The 19,113-nt window shown below is 39.8% G+C and overlaps 3 protein-coding genes across 4 annotated transcripts in view; 2 read left to right on the forward strand and 1 right to left on the reverse strand.

Annotated features, from left to right (window-relative positions):
* slc49a3 (solute carrier family 49 member 3) overlaps positions 1–2,193 on the forward strand; it is a 14,716-nt gene extending 12,523 nt beyond the window's left edge. The window contains exon 10 of the mRNA XM_020594031.1: positions 604–2,193. Within this exon, the coding sequence (XP_020449687.1) occupies positions 604–770 (167 nt within the window). The 3' untranslated portion in view covers positions 771–2,193. The remainder of the gene's footprint in view (positions 1–603) is intronic.
* Positions 2,194–3,014: 821 nt separating this feature from the next.
* ncbp1 (nuclear cap binding protein subunit 1) lies at positions 3,015–11,968 on the reverse strand. Its single transcript, XM_020594024.1, has 23 exons — positions 11,742–11,968; positions 10,580–10,668; positions 9,980–10,080; positions 9,739–9,895; positions 9,521–9,628; positions 9,088–9,209; positions 8,905–8,974; positions 8,588–8,803; positions 8,142–8,239; positions 7,992–8,055; positions 7,801–7,911; positions 7,433–7,497; positions 7,277–7,339; positions 7,107–7,181; positions 6,552–6,655; positions 6,238–6,360; positions 5,760–5,862; positions 5,452–5,545; positions 5,222–5,325; positions 4,944–5,061; positions 4,322–4,462; positions 3,804–3,917; positions 3,015–3,579 (listed from the first exon to the last, which is right to left on the reverse strand). Exons 1-23 carry the CDS (start codon positions 11,773–11,775, stop codon positions 3,466–3,468), a joined length of 2,388 nt encoding a protein of 795 aa, XP_020449680.1. The 5' UTR covers positions 11,776–11,968; the 3' UTR covers positions 3,015–3,465.
* A 58-nt stretch (positions 11,969–12,026) lies between these two features.
* tstd2 (thiosulfate sulfurtransferase like domain containing 2) lies at positions 12,027–17,603 on the forward strand. 2 transcript variants are annotated; one of them, XM_020594032.1, is made up of 9 exons: positions 12,027–12,353; positions 13,156–13,445; positions 13,636–13,744; positions 13,882–14,001; positions 14,588–14,693; positions 14,898–15,013; positions 15,434–15,592; positions 15,877–16,015; positions 16,145–17,600. In XM_020594032.1, the coding sequence occupies exons 1-9, from the start codon at positions 12,222–12,224 to the stop codon at positions 16,372–16,374; spliced, it is 1,401 nt and encodes a 466-aa protein (XP_020449688.1). In that variant the 5' UTR covers positions 12,027–12,221; the 3' UTR covers positions 16,375–17,600. The 2 variants fall into 2 exon arrangements, with proteins under 2 accessions (XP_020449688.1, XP_020449689.1); XM_020594033.1 differs by lacking the exon at positions 12,027–12,353 and adding an exon at positions 12,432–12,549 and having other exon boundaries at positions 16,145–17,603.
* The last annotated feature ends 1,510 nt before the right edge of the window (positions 17,604–19,113 follow it).

The following is a 19,113-nucleotide window of genomic DNA, read 5'->3' on the forward strand; positions in this document are numbered from 1 at the left end:
AGCAGAGGAAAATGGATGGATGGATGGATGGATGGATGGACCATTTTATGTTGCACTGGGAAACTCTGCAATTAATGGGTATGACCAGCTGTGAGCAGTAACTGAAGAGCTTGAACTTCAGCTGCCAGCCAGTTGTTTAAATTTCTCTTGTGTTTTTGTTGTTGACAGGTTGGTCTCTCGATACAGTGCGGTGGTGTAGTGGAAACGTTTTGCTTTTCAGTGCTGACAGCATCTAATCTGAGTTTTAAGCTGTTGTCACTGCTGAAACAATGACTGTGTGATAAGCTCAATTTAAAACAACATATACAATAAAATACGCATGTACTTAAATCAATATAACTACAAGCAAACTGTTTTCAGGTTTAGAAGATCGGTGTGCTGTAAGAACCCACTCCCAGTCTGTCACTCAGTTAATTGTTCGGTTTAATCCAGATTAAAACAAAAATTTAAAATAATACCCTTTAAATTTCTACAAAGAAAATGTAAATATATCCACTAAACACTGACAGAGTCACCACACACTCCTCTTGTCATGAACTTGGCTGTTAAACAACTTGAACGTTACTACATTTCTCCCGTCATGTGGTTATGTCTCTCCCTCAGTGCCAACGCTGCTGCTGGCAGGACTGTGCACTTTGTTCACCTGCTGCTTCGTCATCTTCTTCCACACACGATACAGACGACTGGAGGCTGAAGAACAAGCGACTTACGGGAGCAAACACATCGACAGCTCAACATGCAGCGAGCAGACTCCAATTGTGAACACGTGAACCTGCTCACCGACTCTTCTGGTACAAGCCAGAGGAGAAAAGTAGCTGGTTTTGGTTTTGTTTGTGTTTGTTTGTGGGGCCAAACTTGTTTTGTATAGTGAGTTTCAATAACACATTGTACCTTAAAACTGTTGCTACTGACAAAGAATCCAGAGGTGGCAAGTAACTACGTACACATAATCAAGTAATGTAACTAAGTACAATGTTCAGGTACGTGTACCCGTGTACGGGTACTGGGGTATTTCTGTTTTTTGTTACTTTTACTCTACTACAGTTTAGTGGGAAATATTGTCTTTTTTACTCACATTTGACAGTCTTAGTTAGTTTGCAGATTCATTTTTTTAACAGAATATAATCAAACAGTAAATGATGATCTATTCTGGATGGATTAACAGCCTGTTAGAAGATAGAGCAGTTAAAACCAGCTCCACCTTTAGCAGCTGTGCTGTTTTGGTGCTTCACCAAGTCACTATGTAGTCACATAGATCTTGGACCCTGATTTTAAATTTTTTTAAAATTAAGTATTAGAAAATCTCCTTTGTGATAGCTGTCACCTTTAAACGTTTGTTGAACAAATGTGAACTAGACTTCACGTTCATGTGAACAGTGACTAATTCAATAGTGTTTAAAATAACGTTTTCTTTGTGGAGTACTTGCACTTTTTTTTACTTTAGGTACATTTTAGAGGATGTATTTCAACTTGAAAGAATTTGAAGTGGTACTTCTACTTGTTTAGGAAAGTACGTGCACTTTTACTTGAGATTTGAGCTTGTGTACTCCTGCCACCTCTGGGTATGTCCACTGTTTATCTGCAGAAATTAACTCAGCAGATTTTTATCAGTCCATTATTAAATAGAAAATAGGTTTCTATAAAACACTGAATGACTGATACACCATCAGAGACAAAGTACATAGTACTGAGAAATGTGTAAATTATTGTCTTCGGCCACTCTGGCAGGTGATGTGTGTCGGAGAAATTCCAGCCAGCTGAGAACATCGTTCTCTGAACAGAGGCAGAAACCTGCCAGTCTCATATTGATCATGTGTATTTAAATGATTGCTTTATTTTTACCTGCTCTTAAGACAACTGAACTTATGTATGATTAAGGTAACAAAAGAAGACCAACCAAAAGCAGGAAAGGCCAAAGTGTTGATGCAGCAGAGAAATGACCCAGCTGTCCTGATCCTAACTTCTACACAGGATGCTTCAGACTCTCCTGGTTCTCCCAGGTTTAATTCTGGGATGTGGCAAAGTCACAGATGGGAAATTAGATTTACATTCATGTAAGAGACCAAGACATTGTTCTCTCAATCAGTTTACAGTTATTCCATCTAGAAGCTCAAAGTGTCAGATCTGATTAACTGTGCTTTACATTGGCACAAAACCACAAGATCAGACAGAGAAGTGTAAGTCAGATGTTTGCAGGTAAATAACATATTTTGGGAAAAGCAGCAGTGGTTAGCACTGTCACCTCATAGTAACAAGCATCTGGGTCCGACCGGGGCCTTTACTGTGTGGAGTTTGCATGTTCTCTTCATGTCCGGAGGAGTGTCATCATAGTGTCTTCCTCAGTTGGTATATTCATGTTCCCTCAGTGCATCAGCTTTAATGTTTCTCTTAAAAGGATTTCTTTCAAAAACCAGCAAAACAAAGGCATGAATTGTGGCATGTCTCAAAACAGCAGGGATTTAAGCTACACTACAGTCTTGGTGCTGTCCTGCTGCTGTGCACAGAAGAACAGTGTTGACAGGAGATACAACTCGTGATGTTTACTGAAATGAAAAGGTTTCCTGTGTTAAATTTGTCAGCCAAACTGAACACGTTATTGCACCACTAAGACGGTTGTATAACTACTTAAGTGCTTTCATTTTGTAGAAGTGGTTACATCCACTGCAGATACTGCAAAACAAGCCTGAAGGATGCTGAAGGTTTTATGCAGTAAAACGAATAAACTGTGTGCATTCTCTAGTGTACTTCTATAGGGGTTCCTATCTCCAACAGCAGACTCATGAGTAATGTACCCTGTTGTGGTTAATCCACGAACCAAGAACAAGCCATCACAACTAATACCCGTACACTTATTTCCCATGAGGCTCAGCGTTGATCACAATATCATCAGTCATGGTTTTGTTTCTAGGTCCTTTGATTCTAGTATTTCCAGATAATCTGCAGCATCAGTGTAAGAGACACCAGACAGGAGGATGTTTGTGACTGAGGGGAAGGAAATGACATAACAGGCAGAAAAGGACTGGAGAGTTTTAATTATTTCCGAATTCCACATAAAACATAAAAAAGTAGAAGGCTCTCTAGATTCAGTCAATCAGCTGACCTGAAATCTCCATTCCTATGACCATTCCTCCGACTATCTGGACTCAGACAATTCATACGGTTTTAAAAAGACTATTCATAAGAATATGATTAAAATGAAAAATGACCAAAACTGAAAACTGAACTGAAGTAAATACATTTAAAATAAAACACTACAGCAAATGAATGATAGAGGATGAGTCAGACTTCTTTAAATGTTGACTGTGAAAGATGCCCTCAGTTGTGGCTGCACATAGCTAACATGTCGAATGACACCAAACACAAAATTTGTAGATAAACAACCTAATGAGCAGATTCTTGATGCAAGAGCTGGTAGTTCCTAACGTGTAGGTGTAGCACAGGTACACATTTCATCCAGTGTGCGTCTCAGAGCTGCAGTGCACAGAACTGCTGGTAGACGGCCAGGATGTGGTGGTCGAGCTCGGCAGTGAACAGGAGGTTCTCAAGAGTTCCCATGTACTGCTGGATGGTCACATGGTGCTGCAGAGGCAGGAGAGACGACGCGTCATCGAGACAATAAACACAGTGACATAATCTGTGTGTGTGCCTTTGTATTACTTAAACTGTGGGGACCAAAACCTGTTAACACACTCATATTGTGGGGAGGTTAGGGTAGGGTTAAGGACAGGGTTAGGCAGGTAGTGGTTATGGTTTAGTAAAGTCCCCACAAGGAATGAAAAAGCGTGTGTGTATGGATGATTTACCATGAGAAATATCTGCTGCAGTCGGTCGATACAGTTCTTGTACCAGGGCGTGCTGATGTCGACGCTGCCCGTCTCACAACGAACCAGATGCTCCGTTAGCAGCATGATGAAACGCTGAAAGGAGGAGCAATAAGAGTGCGCACACACACACACACACACTCTACAGGTTTATACATGTAACAATACACACATCTTCTCAGCCTAAATCACAAAATCACACTTAGCAACTTGCCATCCTGTCTAATCCAGTTTAGATGCAAATGATGAATTTCTCCCCCTGTTGAATCAAAGATCTTACTTTTCCCATAATTATGTGTTCAAGCAACAGGTTTTAGAGCAGCTTTAACTTTCCTAAGTTATTGCACATTCATCTCCTGCTCTAATCTTTTTCAAATGATTTCAGATCAGATGTCACCATCCGAGTGTAAACCGTCTGTCTAAGCCTTCTGCTTTGCTGGCTGAGAATGTCTGTACAGAAAAGTCTGTAGTTTGGTCTCATGAAATGTTCTCTTTGGTACCTGGAAGATGACGAGGAAGAGGTTCTTCTGTTCGCTCTGCGCCGACTCCACCTTCTCCTGTAGCCTCTCGATCTGCTCTTCCAGCTGACCCTCCTCATCCTCGCTGTTCTTTTCCATGTCCTCGTCACCAACGCTGTCTCTCTTTTGGCACACAAACACGAACAAACATTATAGCCGAAAAAGGGAAACAGGCTTTTGGATTTGCCGCTCCCTCTTCGTGGAATAGTTTCCAAGCAGATTTTAAACTTACTGAATTATGCTCAGTTAAAGCTTTTTATTCCCTTATGGCTCTTTGGCAACAGGAGTCTATTGGTCAGTGTAGGTGTTTTTAAATTGGTTCTATTGTTGATTATTGTATTTATGGTTTTGATTGTTTAAATGTTTAATGTTTTTGATTTGTATTGAAACTTATGTATTGACGACATGTGTTGTTGACCTCTTGGCCAGGTCACCCTTGTAAAAGAGATCGTGATCTCAATGGGTTTTTTACCTGGTTAAATAAAGAGAAGTAAGTAAGTATAACCCCCTCCTTACAACGCAGCTTTAATGACGTGCTTTAACCAAATCACTAATTTAAAAGTGACAAAAGTGATTAGCACAGTGTGATGGGAAACAAGGTTACCCGCTTGTGTTGCTGTTTCTCCAGCTTGTCCTTGGCCTCCTCCAGCTCCTTCTGGATCTTCTGCACGTGCTTGTTCATCTTACGAATGGTCGAGTGCAGGATTTCCCAAACGAAAAGTCTAGATGAGGTTAAGAAGTTTATTTAGTTTCCAGAGGCAGAGAGAAAACACTGTATTCTGGACACTGTGTAAACACTAAAACAGAAAAGAGGTCAAAGTTTAATGTCCTGGCTTTGGGGTATCTAGAACGAAAAAATGTTCACATTCGTCAGCATCTCACCTGGTGAACTCATGAGCCATGTCCTGAGAGAAGAGCCAGTTGGCGACAGCAGCGCAGTCCACGATCTGTGTCCGAATCATTTTGTCCACCAGCACTGCGATCATCTGACAAGCAGCAAAGACGTCATGTGAAACTTTACAGTGCACATTTATATAAGCTACACTGTACCCCTGTGAATGACAAATGTTTTGAACCTCTTCCTATCTAAGTGAAGGGTTTGTGATTAGCACCTGCGGGTGGTTCCTCCACACTTCATAAACCACTTTGAGGATGTGCAGCTTCCCCTCGTCACTGTCTGTCAGGGCCTTCAGGATTTCATGAAACCTGGAGGAATCAGACTCGGATGAGGACAGCTAGTCTGCATTCAATCAGTACAAACTTGACTGTTTATATTTGTAGTTAGCGTACGGCTCCTGAGTACTGCTTGGAAACCTATGACTTGGAGAACGTCACTTTTTAGTGAATGACGGCTCATTTCATACACCATAAGTCAAATGTATTTTAGTTTGTTTGATGGGAGACGCAAAAAGAAACGTACTTGCCGAGGGCGCTGAAGGAGTGGCTGAAGGATTTGGCTGCAAGATTGAGAAGTGTCTGCATGAACACATCGATCCTCAGAGGGTTGAAGCTCTCGACTTCATCTGGAAAAAAAGGAGGAGAAACACATGCAAAGGAGGGAAAGACCAAAGTAAGGAGACTGTAACAAACACGCTGAAAGAATGTTTGGGTAAATCTAACAATGTCACTCTCACTGAAATGATGAAGGCTGTGTAACAGAGAGGAGAACATCTTTTAAACACCAACATCTTTTAAAGATGACGACTGAAGGAACCCCAACCATCACTTACTCCTCTCTGATGTCTACCTGGCAAATTAAATTCTTGCACTTTGTCAGGGACAAAGTGGTGATGATGACAAGATGGCTCAGACTGGAAACACTGCAACTTCGTACTTCTAAATTAACGAGTCATGCTTTACAACAGAGGAAGTGAAGCGCAATCAAACAACAGACTCACCGTCATCATCTTCCTGGTTGGGGTTGGGCACCTCTTTGAGGATGGTCAGAATCTCTTCGTTGGATGCCCGGTTCTTGATGGCGTTGCTGACGGTGATGGAGACTGGGTAACCTGGTAACGTAGCTGTGAGGTGGGAAAAACTTTTTCTTAGGTATCGACATCTAAACTTCTTCAGCACTAGCTACACAAACATCTGTGGATCCATTCAGGCCTAACCGAAGATCTGTAACTAATGGCGAACAGGAAATCACCTGTTTCTAAAGATTTCTGTCCTGAAAGTAACGTGTTACAATAAAATGACCTGGCTTACTTACAGGCGGTCTCATCGACATATTTGTAAATGAAGATGGGTTCTGCTGGGATGAGGGCTGAGAAGGTTGGAGGGACGATGTCCACTATGCGCTGGTGGTACGAAAGCCTGTGCGGAAAAGAGGAAACAGACGACTTCAGCTCAAGGAGACACTGATCAGATTTCAAGGGGAACAACGGGAACGTGTTTTAAGGAAAACTGATGAGAAAACATTGCAATATTCAACTGCCTACACATTAAACTTCTTTTGTAAAAATATTGGGGAGAAAATAAGTGACTTAGACACCAAACATCTAATAAAGTAGATTTATACCCATCAGATGTTTAAAATAAAGGCAGGCCTTCAAATACGGTTTCATTTATTTGATCGTCCTGTAAAACCAGCCCTTGGCTGCCTCATGCTGCCGTTCAGGCGTCAAAGGCCAGAGTTTTCTAGACAAATTATTTAGTTCCTTGTCTCTGACTACATCACTAGCATAGAATGTCTCTGTATATCACTGTACCGTCTTGCTTCACAGGACAGAAATTCACATTTAAAACTAAAATGGTGCATTCTTACCTCATACACTTCTCCAGAACTTCTTTGACAAACTTGGGCTTGGGCTTATCTAGATCCACGGTCAAGCAGTCAGCCCTTTACAGAAGACACATGATCAGTCACTGCACTGCTGCTTTCAAACCATGAACAGCTGCTAGAGCAGTTCTCTGTGCCCGTCACACATCACTCACCAGTCATCCCAGCTCCATCGAAACTGGAAGTTACTCAGATGATGAGAAAACCAGTTGATTAGTCTGGAAACAGAAAGGGCAGTGTTACATCACAGAGGAGCCCCTTCACTGAAGCTTTGCTCTTGTCCAGGAAAAGTGTCAATGTAGTAAGATTACCTGTCTATGCAGGTGGTGTTCATGGTGTCCAGTCTCATGTAAAGCATCTCTGTAGCTTGGGCCAACTAATAGGCAAGTGTCAAGGCAAAGTTTCTTTTAAGGCTGGAGAAGTCCTCACCTTCACATGTCCAATATGAGAACTCTATAATCAGTCTAGCTAAGGTGATCAATAAATACTGTCTCTCACTATAACGGCACTAAAGTTTCACACTGAGATCTTGTGATTTGTGGCCTTCTTGTCTCCATCACTGAAAACCAAGTTTGTCTGTCACCAGCATGAAACCTTCAGTGCTACTTGTCTGGAGAATAAACTTGTGTTAAAGGACATTCTGGGTATGAACTGCAGAGATACAAACAATGAAGGATACAACTTGGGGCAGTGATCCCGGCTGCAGTTTGCAGAGTTCAATAAGCAGTGTGGTGTACATGACGTCAATGTGAGGTGGAGAGGGTAGCTGGAAGAGCTCTCCAAAGATCACCTGAAAGAAGACTCGCATCAATACTTTCCACAAGCTCCTAAAGGTTCACTACTTGTCAGAATGTCAAACAAACTGTGTACCTCCACAATGTGATAGTTGAGGGGAATCTTGTTTTTCCCTGGATAGCTGAGTAGCTGGGCAGCACTGGGAGGGAAAAGGAGACATGACAAATGTGAGTGTTCAGATGTGGTGAGGTGTTTAGGTGACTTGTGACCATGGTGGAGACCTACCATGTTTTCCTCTCTTTCCAGTGAGTCTTGATGATACAGTGCAGGTTTTCCTCAATGACAAATCTCTCCACAGAATGACTGCCAGGCATAACAGGACCCTGAGCATAAACAAGAGAAATGTGTGAAAACAATGTGAACAAATTCATGTGTGTTCCCATGTGTTTTCAGAAAACACAACCATGTGTCTTCATTTGATCCGACTAGACCGTGAGCTGCAGCTTTAACTTTAGAGAAAACTTACTTAAAGACAAACTGCTTGTATAAAACATGTCTGTACTTAGAATCCCATTGATACCAGGATGAGGTTTTGCAACTTTTGTCTATAATATTTCAATATGAACACAGGCTCTACATGTACATGCATTTTTAAAGCATTACACATTTTCTGGCCATTTAAAGGCAAGATTCACTTTGAGAACAGCAGGTGAACCGTATCTATTACAAACCTCTGGAGCATCAGTGTAGTCAAACATACGAAAAACGACCCGGGGCATGGGGTACTGGGCGTCAGGCATGTGGCCTGGTGGAGTGAAAGGGGGCAGGTTGTGTTGTAGGGCCTCGCACAGCACGCTGTCAAAGGCGATGTATGGACGAAGGATGTGACGCTCCTGCCAGCGGTCTTTCTTAAGCTTCTGAATCTGGGCCCAGAGGCAGTCCAGGTACTGTGAGATGGGCAGAGAGAGAGAGAGAGAGAGAGAGAGAAACACTTTAACACTGACCAGCCTCCTGGATCAATATCAAAGGCAACCCATGTGTCTCTCACCTCCTCTTGTGGATGAGGCTTCTCTGCTGTCCACACCTGCAGCATCGAGACATGAGTCTTTACTCGCCTCCTGAACAACATGAAGGATTTGGAAGTTAAATACAAAGACAGGGCAGAGCAGGCACATAAAGACATAAGAAGAAAATGTAAGAGCCAGGACAGAAAACCCAACAGACATCTTACTTGAGGTAGCCTTCGACCTGGCTGAGAAGACGGTCCATCTCCACATCCTTCTTCTCATAAAGCTCCTTACCGACCCAGGGCAGACAGGACAGAACGACATACACAAACCAGTCCGAGCGAACCTGGTGACACACGCATGCACAAAAAATACTCATGCACCTAACTTTTGAAAGTCAAAATAAAATGGTATTAAACCTGAGCACTATTTTGCACATATGCCTATTGCACTGAAGTCAAAGTTTAATGATGAATTCATTAATAGTTAAATAGCGTTGTATCATGAAAGTGGCTTTAAAATGTTCTAGATTTTGTCTTTATTCTGGCCTTGTTCAAGTTAAATTGCCATTATTTTCAGATTATACTTTTTCATCAACCTAAAATTCACCTCTATCTAATTTCCAATACATCAGTGACCCCTCCACCTTCTACCTACCTGTGGTACATCCTCCTCTTGAGTAACACTGACAAAGTTTTCAAACATGGCCACCATGGAGGGAGCAGCGATCACATGGCAGTTCACCAAGTCAGACAGGAAACGCACCTACAAAAAGAGCATGACAGTAATTAATGGGCAAACATATAGAAAACCTTGTAAACGACTGCTTTTAAGACTAATATGCCACTTGCTAATAAAATGATAACATACAGTACCAAATAAACAGCTTCATTGTACAAGTTATTTTTCAACGTCTCTTTCAGCTGTCTGATCATGGCCTCGACGAACTCGCCCCCGAAGTTGTAGTTCCTGGCATTGAGGAGGCCAACTAATGTTGTATAAACAGTCAGCTTCTCAGGTAGGAGGCGGGCACTGTTAACAAAAATCTGATCAGTGAGATATCACTACCAGAAGCCAATCATTTCAACAGTAAAGAGACAACTAGTGTGAACTTACACAGCACATAAAATGCGCAAAATTTTGTTTTTGTAGTTTGGAAGATCTGCCTCCAAGACACCAGCGAGGCCCTCCAAGTTGCTCTCCAGCGACGATGTACTCTGAAAAGAAACATGAAGTAACTTAGCCTTTGTAGTACTTCTCACAATCTGCAGAAGAACCAGGTGCTATGTGGAATTAGCAAGCAACTTATTGTAACACTTCATTGTAAAATAAGTTTATTGTGGCTTCTTTCTCCTGAAGTACACTGAACTGCAAACAAACACCATCAAAGAGTTTGGTGATTATTTCTAAAACTATTTGGTTCAGTCTGTGCCAGAGCAGAACATGGCTGTTGTAAGAAGAATTGCAACAATTAATTGCTTGGTACATTTGCAGAAAATTCATTGACAACCATTTTGATAAACGACCGACGATTTTGAGCTTTTTTTTAAAATTATTATTAAAAAATGTTTTGGTTTCAGCTTCTCAAATGTGAATATTATCTAGGTTCCTTGGTCTTAGGATAGTAAAATGAATCTTTTTGGAATTTGGCCATGTTGATCTGATGAAACAAGACATCTGGACGACTATATTGCTAGAGATGACACCAAGATGCACCTTTTCTCCCACGCGACATATCAGTGACTCCAGGCGGTCTTCAATCTCAATGGGTTCTGATGTTCTCCTTCTTTTATGGGCCTGACCTCCTGGAAGGGTAAAAGAGTAACACAATAGTGACAGAGTGAGTCACAGTGTGAATGGAGCATGAAGGACAACCTCAATGGGAAAATCCACCACAAAGCAGAATATTCACATCTAATCTGTAAATCATTGCACGTTGTGGGTTCTACTTACAGAGGTATTCCACCAAATTTACAGGTAAAGACTAGTTACTGGGATTGATACACGACCCGCAAAAACAGTTGTGTATAATGTCTTCCATTGCTCTCAGGGAACTTTTAAAGACTGGAAAAAAGATGTCACTGAGATTATCTCAGGTTGGACTCTGTGAAAGACTGCATTTACAGATACTATTGAGGAACTGTAGGATCCAGTCTTTTTGAAGCCTGACCCATATTAGGGATTAAAAATAAGGATAACCCTCCCTCTGCTGCTTAAAGTTAGACCGTTTAAATCATCTGTCACGAGTTCCTCGTTCCTGGCAGTTTCTTTAAGTGGATATCCATTAAAGTCAAAATTATTTTTTTTAAGTATAAATTGTCCTCTTTTTGTTGCTCAGTTTTTGTTGCATGCAGTTCAACGGGAAACACTACACAGAGGACACAAAGAAGGAATTATATCCTAAAAAGATTTTTTCGAAGACATCCACTTTATGTAACTCAGGCAACTGACGCCTTTCCGACTAACAAACAGACCCACGTTAAAAGTTTATAACAGACGTAAGAAATCAGCATTAATACATTTCATACAAACTGTGCTAACAGGTGTTTGCATACTCTACCTGGTTGCCGCCCCCATATTAACTACACTGGTCAACAGTTGCTAACCCAAGAGCTAACGCGTAACGTTGCGCGTACCAGTTCATTTTTCTGTTAGGACATTTCGCCTATACCTTTAAGTCATGATAGTGAAGATAGACATTAATGGATATCAGCTGTTTTGTACTTTTGGATAATGCTGACATCACCCAAATCTGACCTTAAAATAACGTGCCTGCGTTAAAGCACCAAGCCACAGATTAACGCTCACTAAAACACGCTAATGTTAGCTAGCCACTAGCTAGCCTAGCGTTTGAATTACACATGTAGCGTCCACCTACCGTCATTCTCATCGCTGTGTCGTCTCCTGGACATGTTTCACGCTTTGTTATAATTGTAAGGTAAATCGACAAGAGAAGCAATATGACGCAAGATTATACGTCGGTTAAACAAGCTTCGAGATCATTCAGCCTGGCCGCTACCAATGCAGTAAAATAAAAGCGGTCTGATTCAAGTGAGGCACATCCAGGGCAGAGAGGGGTGAACCGGAAGGTGCACCGGCTTTTTTCGTCCGAGTTTGTTGCCTCATGTTTTGTAGTTGGATATTTAAAATGTATGTATCGACATTTTAAGACTTATGTAATGATTGTAGCGATATGATCAATAGTTTATCATTTGAATGTCCATAATTGCCTTTATTCATACATATTCAGACTAAAAGTGAATCTTTCTAAATTTTAACAAGTCATGTAACTTGGCTAAAGACTTTTTACTAGCTAACTAGCTTAAGTTGATAGTATTTTTAAAAGCTGTTAAAAACCATGGCATCAGATGATACACCTTGCTTCAAGTTCATGGATTGGGAACTTGATAATTCGACATCTAATATATCAAAACAGGAAAAACAACTTTCTGCCTCACGAAGAAGGTATTACACCTTCTGCAGAAGGAAGGTGAGTTACAAAATAAACACACAATGATGATTTGCCCTTCTCCCGTCAGTCCTAAATATGACCTTATTTTTATGTAACGTTACTAGATTCTCAGGATAGTGAACACAGCTCTGCACGTGATTGTGTTTCAGTCTGTGTACAGTTACTGAAACAAGAGAAACACAAAGGAAGTCTACTCCCTTTCAAGCATGCAATGGTGGTAGTATCTGTAATTTACTTCATGAATGTGATATGACTGAATTGTATACTATTTTGTTTTTATATTGTTATTAGTTCTTTCCTCTTGTATTGTATATGCACTACCTTTTTCTTTTGTTTTTTTTTTCTCACAATTTTATTTCTGTAATGCAATTTTATTTTTTACATACTTGAAATAAACTAAACTAAACACAAAGTCAGTAATAGCTCAGCTCATTTGTAGCGTGAATGTAATTCACCTTTCACCTAACATGGCCAGTTTCTGTCAACAGAACACACCAGTATTAAAATTATGTTGAAGAAATTTAACAGAGAAGTTATAAAGATGTATTAATTGACAAATTGTTCACATTATAAACCAACAAAAGCTATACTGATAAATTTGCTGGGATGAACTGGGACCACTGGGTTCATGAGATAAGTTTATGGTTTGTGAAAAGATTAAGCTAAATTCTGTTCCTTAGAATTAATTTACTGGGAGCTGCTTTCTTAATACAGTGTACCTGTATCACATGTATGGTGTCTACTGTTTAATCACATTTGGCATTTAAGTTTTTTATTTAAAAAGGATTTGTCTTTACTGAACATTTTGTCTTCGTCACAGTCATTTGCTGCCTTTGTGGCATCCAAGAGGGAGGCCACCCAGGAGGAAGGAAAACCATGTTGGTGCTGTTGTGTCCAGACCTTCAAGGAGCACTCTGCCATTCACAAGCACGTGGCCAGGACTCATGATTCTGAAATAAAGCAGCTCACACAGGCCGCATATGAGCATATGTTAAAGCAACTGGAAGAAGAACCTGAAACCCAGCAGCCGAGTGAGCGAGATGTGAAGCCAATGGACATTTCTACATGGATACCAGATATCAGTCACATCTCTGAAGAGCAACTTCAAAAGTATGGCACAAGTCCTGATTCTCACATCTGGGTTCCCATGTCTTTGTACAATTAAAGAGAAAAATCTAAATTAAAATTGTATTAAAATATATGATTTCAACGATATTGATGAGCTCAGTTTAAATTTCTGATTATTATTCTTTTAAAATACTGATTTCTCTCAAAGTTATTATTTCTCACCATTTTTTAGGGGTTTAGGCAGAGTTCTCCTGTATTATTGCTACTGTCAACTGGAGAATCCACATGTCATCTGTGCTTGGCAAAAAGCTTTGTGTGAGAAGCTCCGCTTAACTGGCAAGGTGAATGAATTCTTTAATCCCGGACTGCAAAATCTTTACATCAAGATTAAATGCAGACTTTAAAACATATTTCTGTAGTAGTAGAAGTATTTATGTAACCCAACCTTTATTGTTCCTTTGAAATTTGCTTTCTGCAGGTGAGGGTGGCAACAGAAGGCATCAACGGAACAGTTGGCGGCACTAACGTGGCTACTGATATTTATATTGATGCAATGCTTTCGCATCCTCTCTTCAAGATGAATAAAGAAGATTTTAAGGTCAGAATCTGATAAAATAAACTCGTTCTGAATTATGGATTAATTGTACATATTGTTATTGTATTGTACCTATTAACACTCATCTAGCTAACACAAACGCAGTCGAGTAAAACAGTCCTGAAAGAAATCCTCCTTCATGAATGTGATAATGTTCAGTTTTTGTTCTGTGTCAGAGAGGTGTTGATTCAGCAGTGTGGTCATTTTGGAAGATGTAGTTTGTACTGCCATTGAATTGTATTGTGTTACAGTGACAGGTGTTTTATTATTTTTGCCTACTTCTAAATAATAAAATAATCTCACAGTTTTGTGAGTTTATTATAGGACTGTTGTAGACTGCAATAGTTATAGCTTGGTGTACCTAATAAACTGCCAGCTGAGTGAACATTACAGCACACATTGTTTCTACACAACACCCTACATGAATATGAACTCTGTTTGTATTCCAGTTTGTGGCTACAGTTTGAGTTTTAAATGTATGTTTTCTGAGAAATACTTAATATTTAAAATAGTCACATTAAAAATGAACAACTCCTTCATGTTTACTAGTGCACACTGTGTAAAACTGAACAGTTTGTCTCTCATTCAGATAAGTGATGGTGGTGCAGAGTGTTTCACAGACCTGAGGGTCAGGGTCTATAAGGAAATTGTCCCAATGGGAGTGGATCCTGATGTCATCTCCTACAGACACGCAGGTATAAACAGTACTATCATAACACTATCAAAATCTTTGTGTTTTTTTTTTTTTTTTTATCTTGTTACTGCTTAGAATTGGTTTTGCTTTTAATGTCATGATAATGTTTTTTTCTTTTCTTCAATAATCTGTTTGTTTGGATATGATTTTCTGTAAGAAGTTCTGTTTTGTTTCATGCTAGTTTGAAATCTGTCTTTCCTTTCAGGGGTCCATCTGGAGCCTGAAAGGTTTCACGAAGAAGTGGAGGCTCTTTTGGCTAAAGGAAACTTGTGCAATGACACCATCCTCCTGGACTGCCGGAACTTTTACGAGAGTAAAATTGTAAGTCCTACATCGGTTCTCCTACAAAAAACACTTCCAGGGTTCTACAGGAATTGCCTGTCAGAAATCTGTCATTTATTTGTACCCATTTGTTTCGTTTCTACACAGCTGTGTTAACCAACCATTACATTTAACATGTTGCAGTGAGAAGGTCCTACAGCAGAGGTACTGCTGGCAGTGAAGTAGTTTTGAAACACTGTATTGAATAGAAAGTGATTATATTTTGTTCAACTGTTCATTTAAATGTCCTTGAGCAAGATGCTAAATTCCAGCCAGATTCACTGATGTTTCTGCTGGCCATGACATCACAGTAAGAACCAAAGGAAAAAGGACAATATCCACGCAACTATCATTATTAAACAGGACAATGGTGTGGTGTTTAACTGTCAGTACAAATGGTGATGTTTCTTTTCCTTGCAGGGGCAGTTTACTCACTGTCTGGCCCCAGACATCCGTAAGTTCAGCTACTTTCCAGATTACGTGGACCAGAACCTGGATCTCTTTAGAGACAAGAAGGTCCTGATGTACTGCACAGGAGGGATCCGCTGTGAGCGTGGCTCTGCCTACCTCTGCTCCAAAGTAAGTTGATTTTCCAGGGTTCAAACTTCAGGATGCAGTTGGATTTATTAGGTGTATGAAAATAGCTTGTAATTAATTCACTTACATTGTGCAGGTCATCTGTCCACAAGGGAAGATGTTTAGTCACTGTGCATTTTTGTATCACTTATTAGTTAAAATACTTAATGGACAAGAAACGTACCAGGTGGACAGACTTAAAAAATATCAGTTTGTTTATAATCTTTAAAAAAAAAAAAATAGAAATGTACATTTTTGTTCACTACCTCTCTTTGCCCTGCTTGTAGGACGTGTGTAAAGAGGTTTACCAGCTGAAAGGCGGAATTCACAAGTACCTGGAGCGTTTCCCGGACGGATTCTACCGAGGGAAGCTTTTTGTCTTTGATGAGCGCTACTCCATTTCATCTAACAGTGATGTCATCTCAGGTTAGTGTTTTCTCTGGGTTTTAGAAAGAGAGTTTTAAGAACGAAGAAAAAACACAGACAGTATCTAAAAACATTACTTGTTGTCTTGTGTTTGTCAAAAAATGTAAATGGTTTTGTGTCTCTGCTCAGACTGCAGGTACTGTGGCTGTCCCTGGGACCATTATCAGCTCTGTTCCACCCAGTTCTGCTGCCAGCTGGTTCTGTCTTGTCCCAGGTGCAGACAGGAAGGACACACTGCCTGCTGCCCCACCTGCCAGACCAAAGGTCAGCCTCAGAGGGAGGGTTCCTCCGTCGCTCCACAGCACAAAGAGGAGTGCGAGTGCACTGATAGACGTCCCAGAATCCCTCAGGATGTGTAATAATAGGCATGTTACAGGTGGACATCAGGGCTTGCAGTCACATGAAAAATGCAGCATGTCCAGGATATTAATCAGAATGTACAAGTAGAAATGGTGGATGGTGCCCAGGATAGATTGAAGTTGGTATGTTGTCAGATGACTGTTGTGAATTAAATCAGATTTCCTGTATCTAAAGACAGTCATGAATCTGGTATAAGATGATAAAATGATTTATCTTTTACTGAGAAAGATGTAAAAATAGATCTGCAGAATCCAGCAAATTTTATTACACCTTTTATGAAATTTGGAATGTCTCATCAGTAATGAAATCTCAGTCCCAGGAGATATGAACTTTTTATTTTGTTTATATAAAAATGGAAATTTATCTAGATGATAATGGTTTTACAGACAAATATAAACATAATATGTGATATGCTGTATAAAGACGATTGTAGATACAGCTATATAAAAACATGGAGAAGTTACAGCAGCACTGCTAATAACATTTGAATAAAAGAAGAACTGTTTTATGTTTTACTGTTGCTGTTGATAAAGTGCTATTTAGTGCACAGGGAGCAGGCTACAGCTGTGTATAGAGATGGAAAAATGAACCATTTAAAATTAAGAAAGGATTTGAAGGAGAAATTTAACAAATTAAATGTTAAAATATGGTAAAATTAAATTGTTATATTGCAAAAACAAATTTCCACAGTAAATACAGTGCAATTTAGAGAGAAAAAAAACACCCCATTGCAAATGACATACATTTGCAAAGGTTTGGGCACTTAATGTTTGAATGAGAACTGGATTATGAAACAGACTGAGCAGAGAGGACATATGAATCAAACTGAGCTTGAAAATTCATTCCTTGATCTAGACTGTGTAGATTTATGACTGGATTAAATAAAACCCATAAACTCACACTTGATATTAAGGTTGTGTCTCAGTGTCTGGGCTCTTTGGGGCAGTGTTCACTTAGTGGTACATGCTGTTCACTCTGTGTTCAAAAGCAGAGACATCCTATCACTTAATATGAAATACTTGCCTGTTTTCAAGACCTTTTCCAGCTTTGGAGGCGCCCGGTTTTGTGTTTGGTGCGTTTTGGAGGCGCCTGGTTAGTTTGAGATGAGGTCTAAGCATATTCAGACAGCTCTATCTAGTCAGTCTTTAGAGCACATTGGAGGATACAGCTCTGTTTGCTGCATCTCTGGTGCCATTTATCACATGCTATTTTTGGGAATTTTCTAATACAACATGAGCAGCCAGACGAAGCAGAGGTTTGGCTATGCGAGGTAATTGCATAAAGCTAGATACTGGACTGAAACAAAGCGCCCATTCTGTGCAATTAAAGTTGCTCATGTGGTGTGTTTATCCAGGTCCTTGGTGCCAGAAGCCCAGAAAAGCTTTTTTTTTTGTATGTATATGTAGTATATCTTCTACATATACATACAAATACATGTGCATCAGAGCCAGAATATACATTCACTTTGCTATAACAGATTACAGTATGTGATTTATGTCACAGTAGGCACAAATATAGGAGCTTCACCGATATCTGTACTGTGAATTTAAGTATATCTGACACACAAAAACTACCAACCAGAAAAAGTACAGGCAAAACTGATGGTAGAGCAATACAGAGTTAAATGTTAAAAAAAGAAGAGATGCCACATTCAATAGTTTTCCAAAAAGACAACAGCTGACGAATTTAGCTACTTGTAAACATGCGTAATGAACCACAAACTGAAGAGCAATATGTTTGTCAAACTCTTGCTGTTACATGCAGAAATATGTCTCACTGACTCGCTAATGCTAGTGTGACTTTTTTTTCAGTGAGTAAATAGCTATCAACTAGATGATTCAGCTCCACAGTTAATTACTAGCAGAGCTCCATCCAGCTTCCACCTGACTGGAGGTTTAATGAGGTTGCATTTCATCGTGTGAACAACAAGGTGTTAACATCTGTGTTTACGAAGCTCAAAATGTTTCTTTTTTTGGTGAAATTGTCATAAATAAATAAATTCAATGATGTGTTTATTACTGAGGTCATAGTTAAAGGTGGTATACTGGACTAAGTTACATTCAGAGGTGCAACACAACAACAAACAGACTGATCACCTTTATGTGACGATATTCCATAAAACGAAGGAACTGTGGCGATTTACAAATAGCCCTCACTTTCGCTTCAAGGAGATTTTCTGAATCTTTTTTGCAATGGGAGTCGTCTATGGGAGAGTGAGGAGGCATTCTCTCTGGAATTTGCCACTTCATTCAAAAACCATTCATCCTATCACAATAACAATTTTCTGATTCCTCACAGTTTTTTCTACCATTTTCATGTATAATTTGTGTGTGGAAGCTTAAGGTAGGCAGAATAAGAGCAGAAAACAGGCTGAAAAACTGTAAAAAGGCTGTAGGACAGGGCTAGAGTGTGGGTGATGTCGCCCACTCTAGCTCTCCCCATTCAAATGAATTGAAAGGCTGAGTAATGTCCAAAATCACCATAAAACATAAACTGTGATAATTCAAAAACTGTAAGATATCATAAAGCTGAATACGAGATAAATAGCTGAAAGTTTGCTGCATTGTTTAAAGGTTGAATGGTTTTTCTAGCTCAAAGTATGCTGAACTGGTTAGGGCTGAATGAGGAGAAAGATCTGAAGATTCTCCCATTCATTTGAATGGGAAGAATTTGTTGAAAAAAAAAACTGGATATTTTAAAAAGTATACAGGTTATAAAAAAGATAAATACAAGCAGGA

Source organism: Monopterus albus, unplaced genomic scaffold, assembly GCF_001952655.1.
Source record: "Monopterus albus unplaced genomic scaffold, M_albus_1.0 scaffold21.1, whole genome shotgun sequence".
NCBI lineage: Eukaryota > Metazoa > Chordata > Actinopteri > Synbranchiformes > Synbranchidae > Monopterus > Monopterus albus.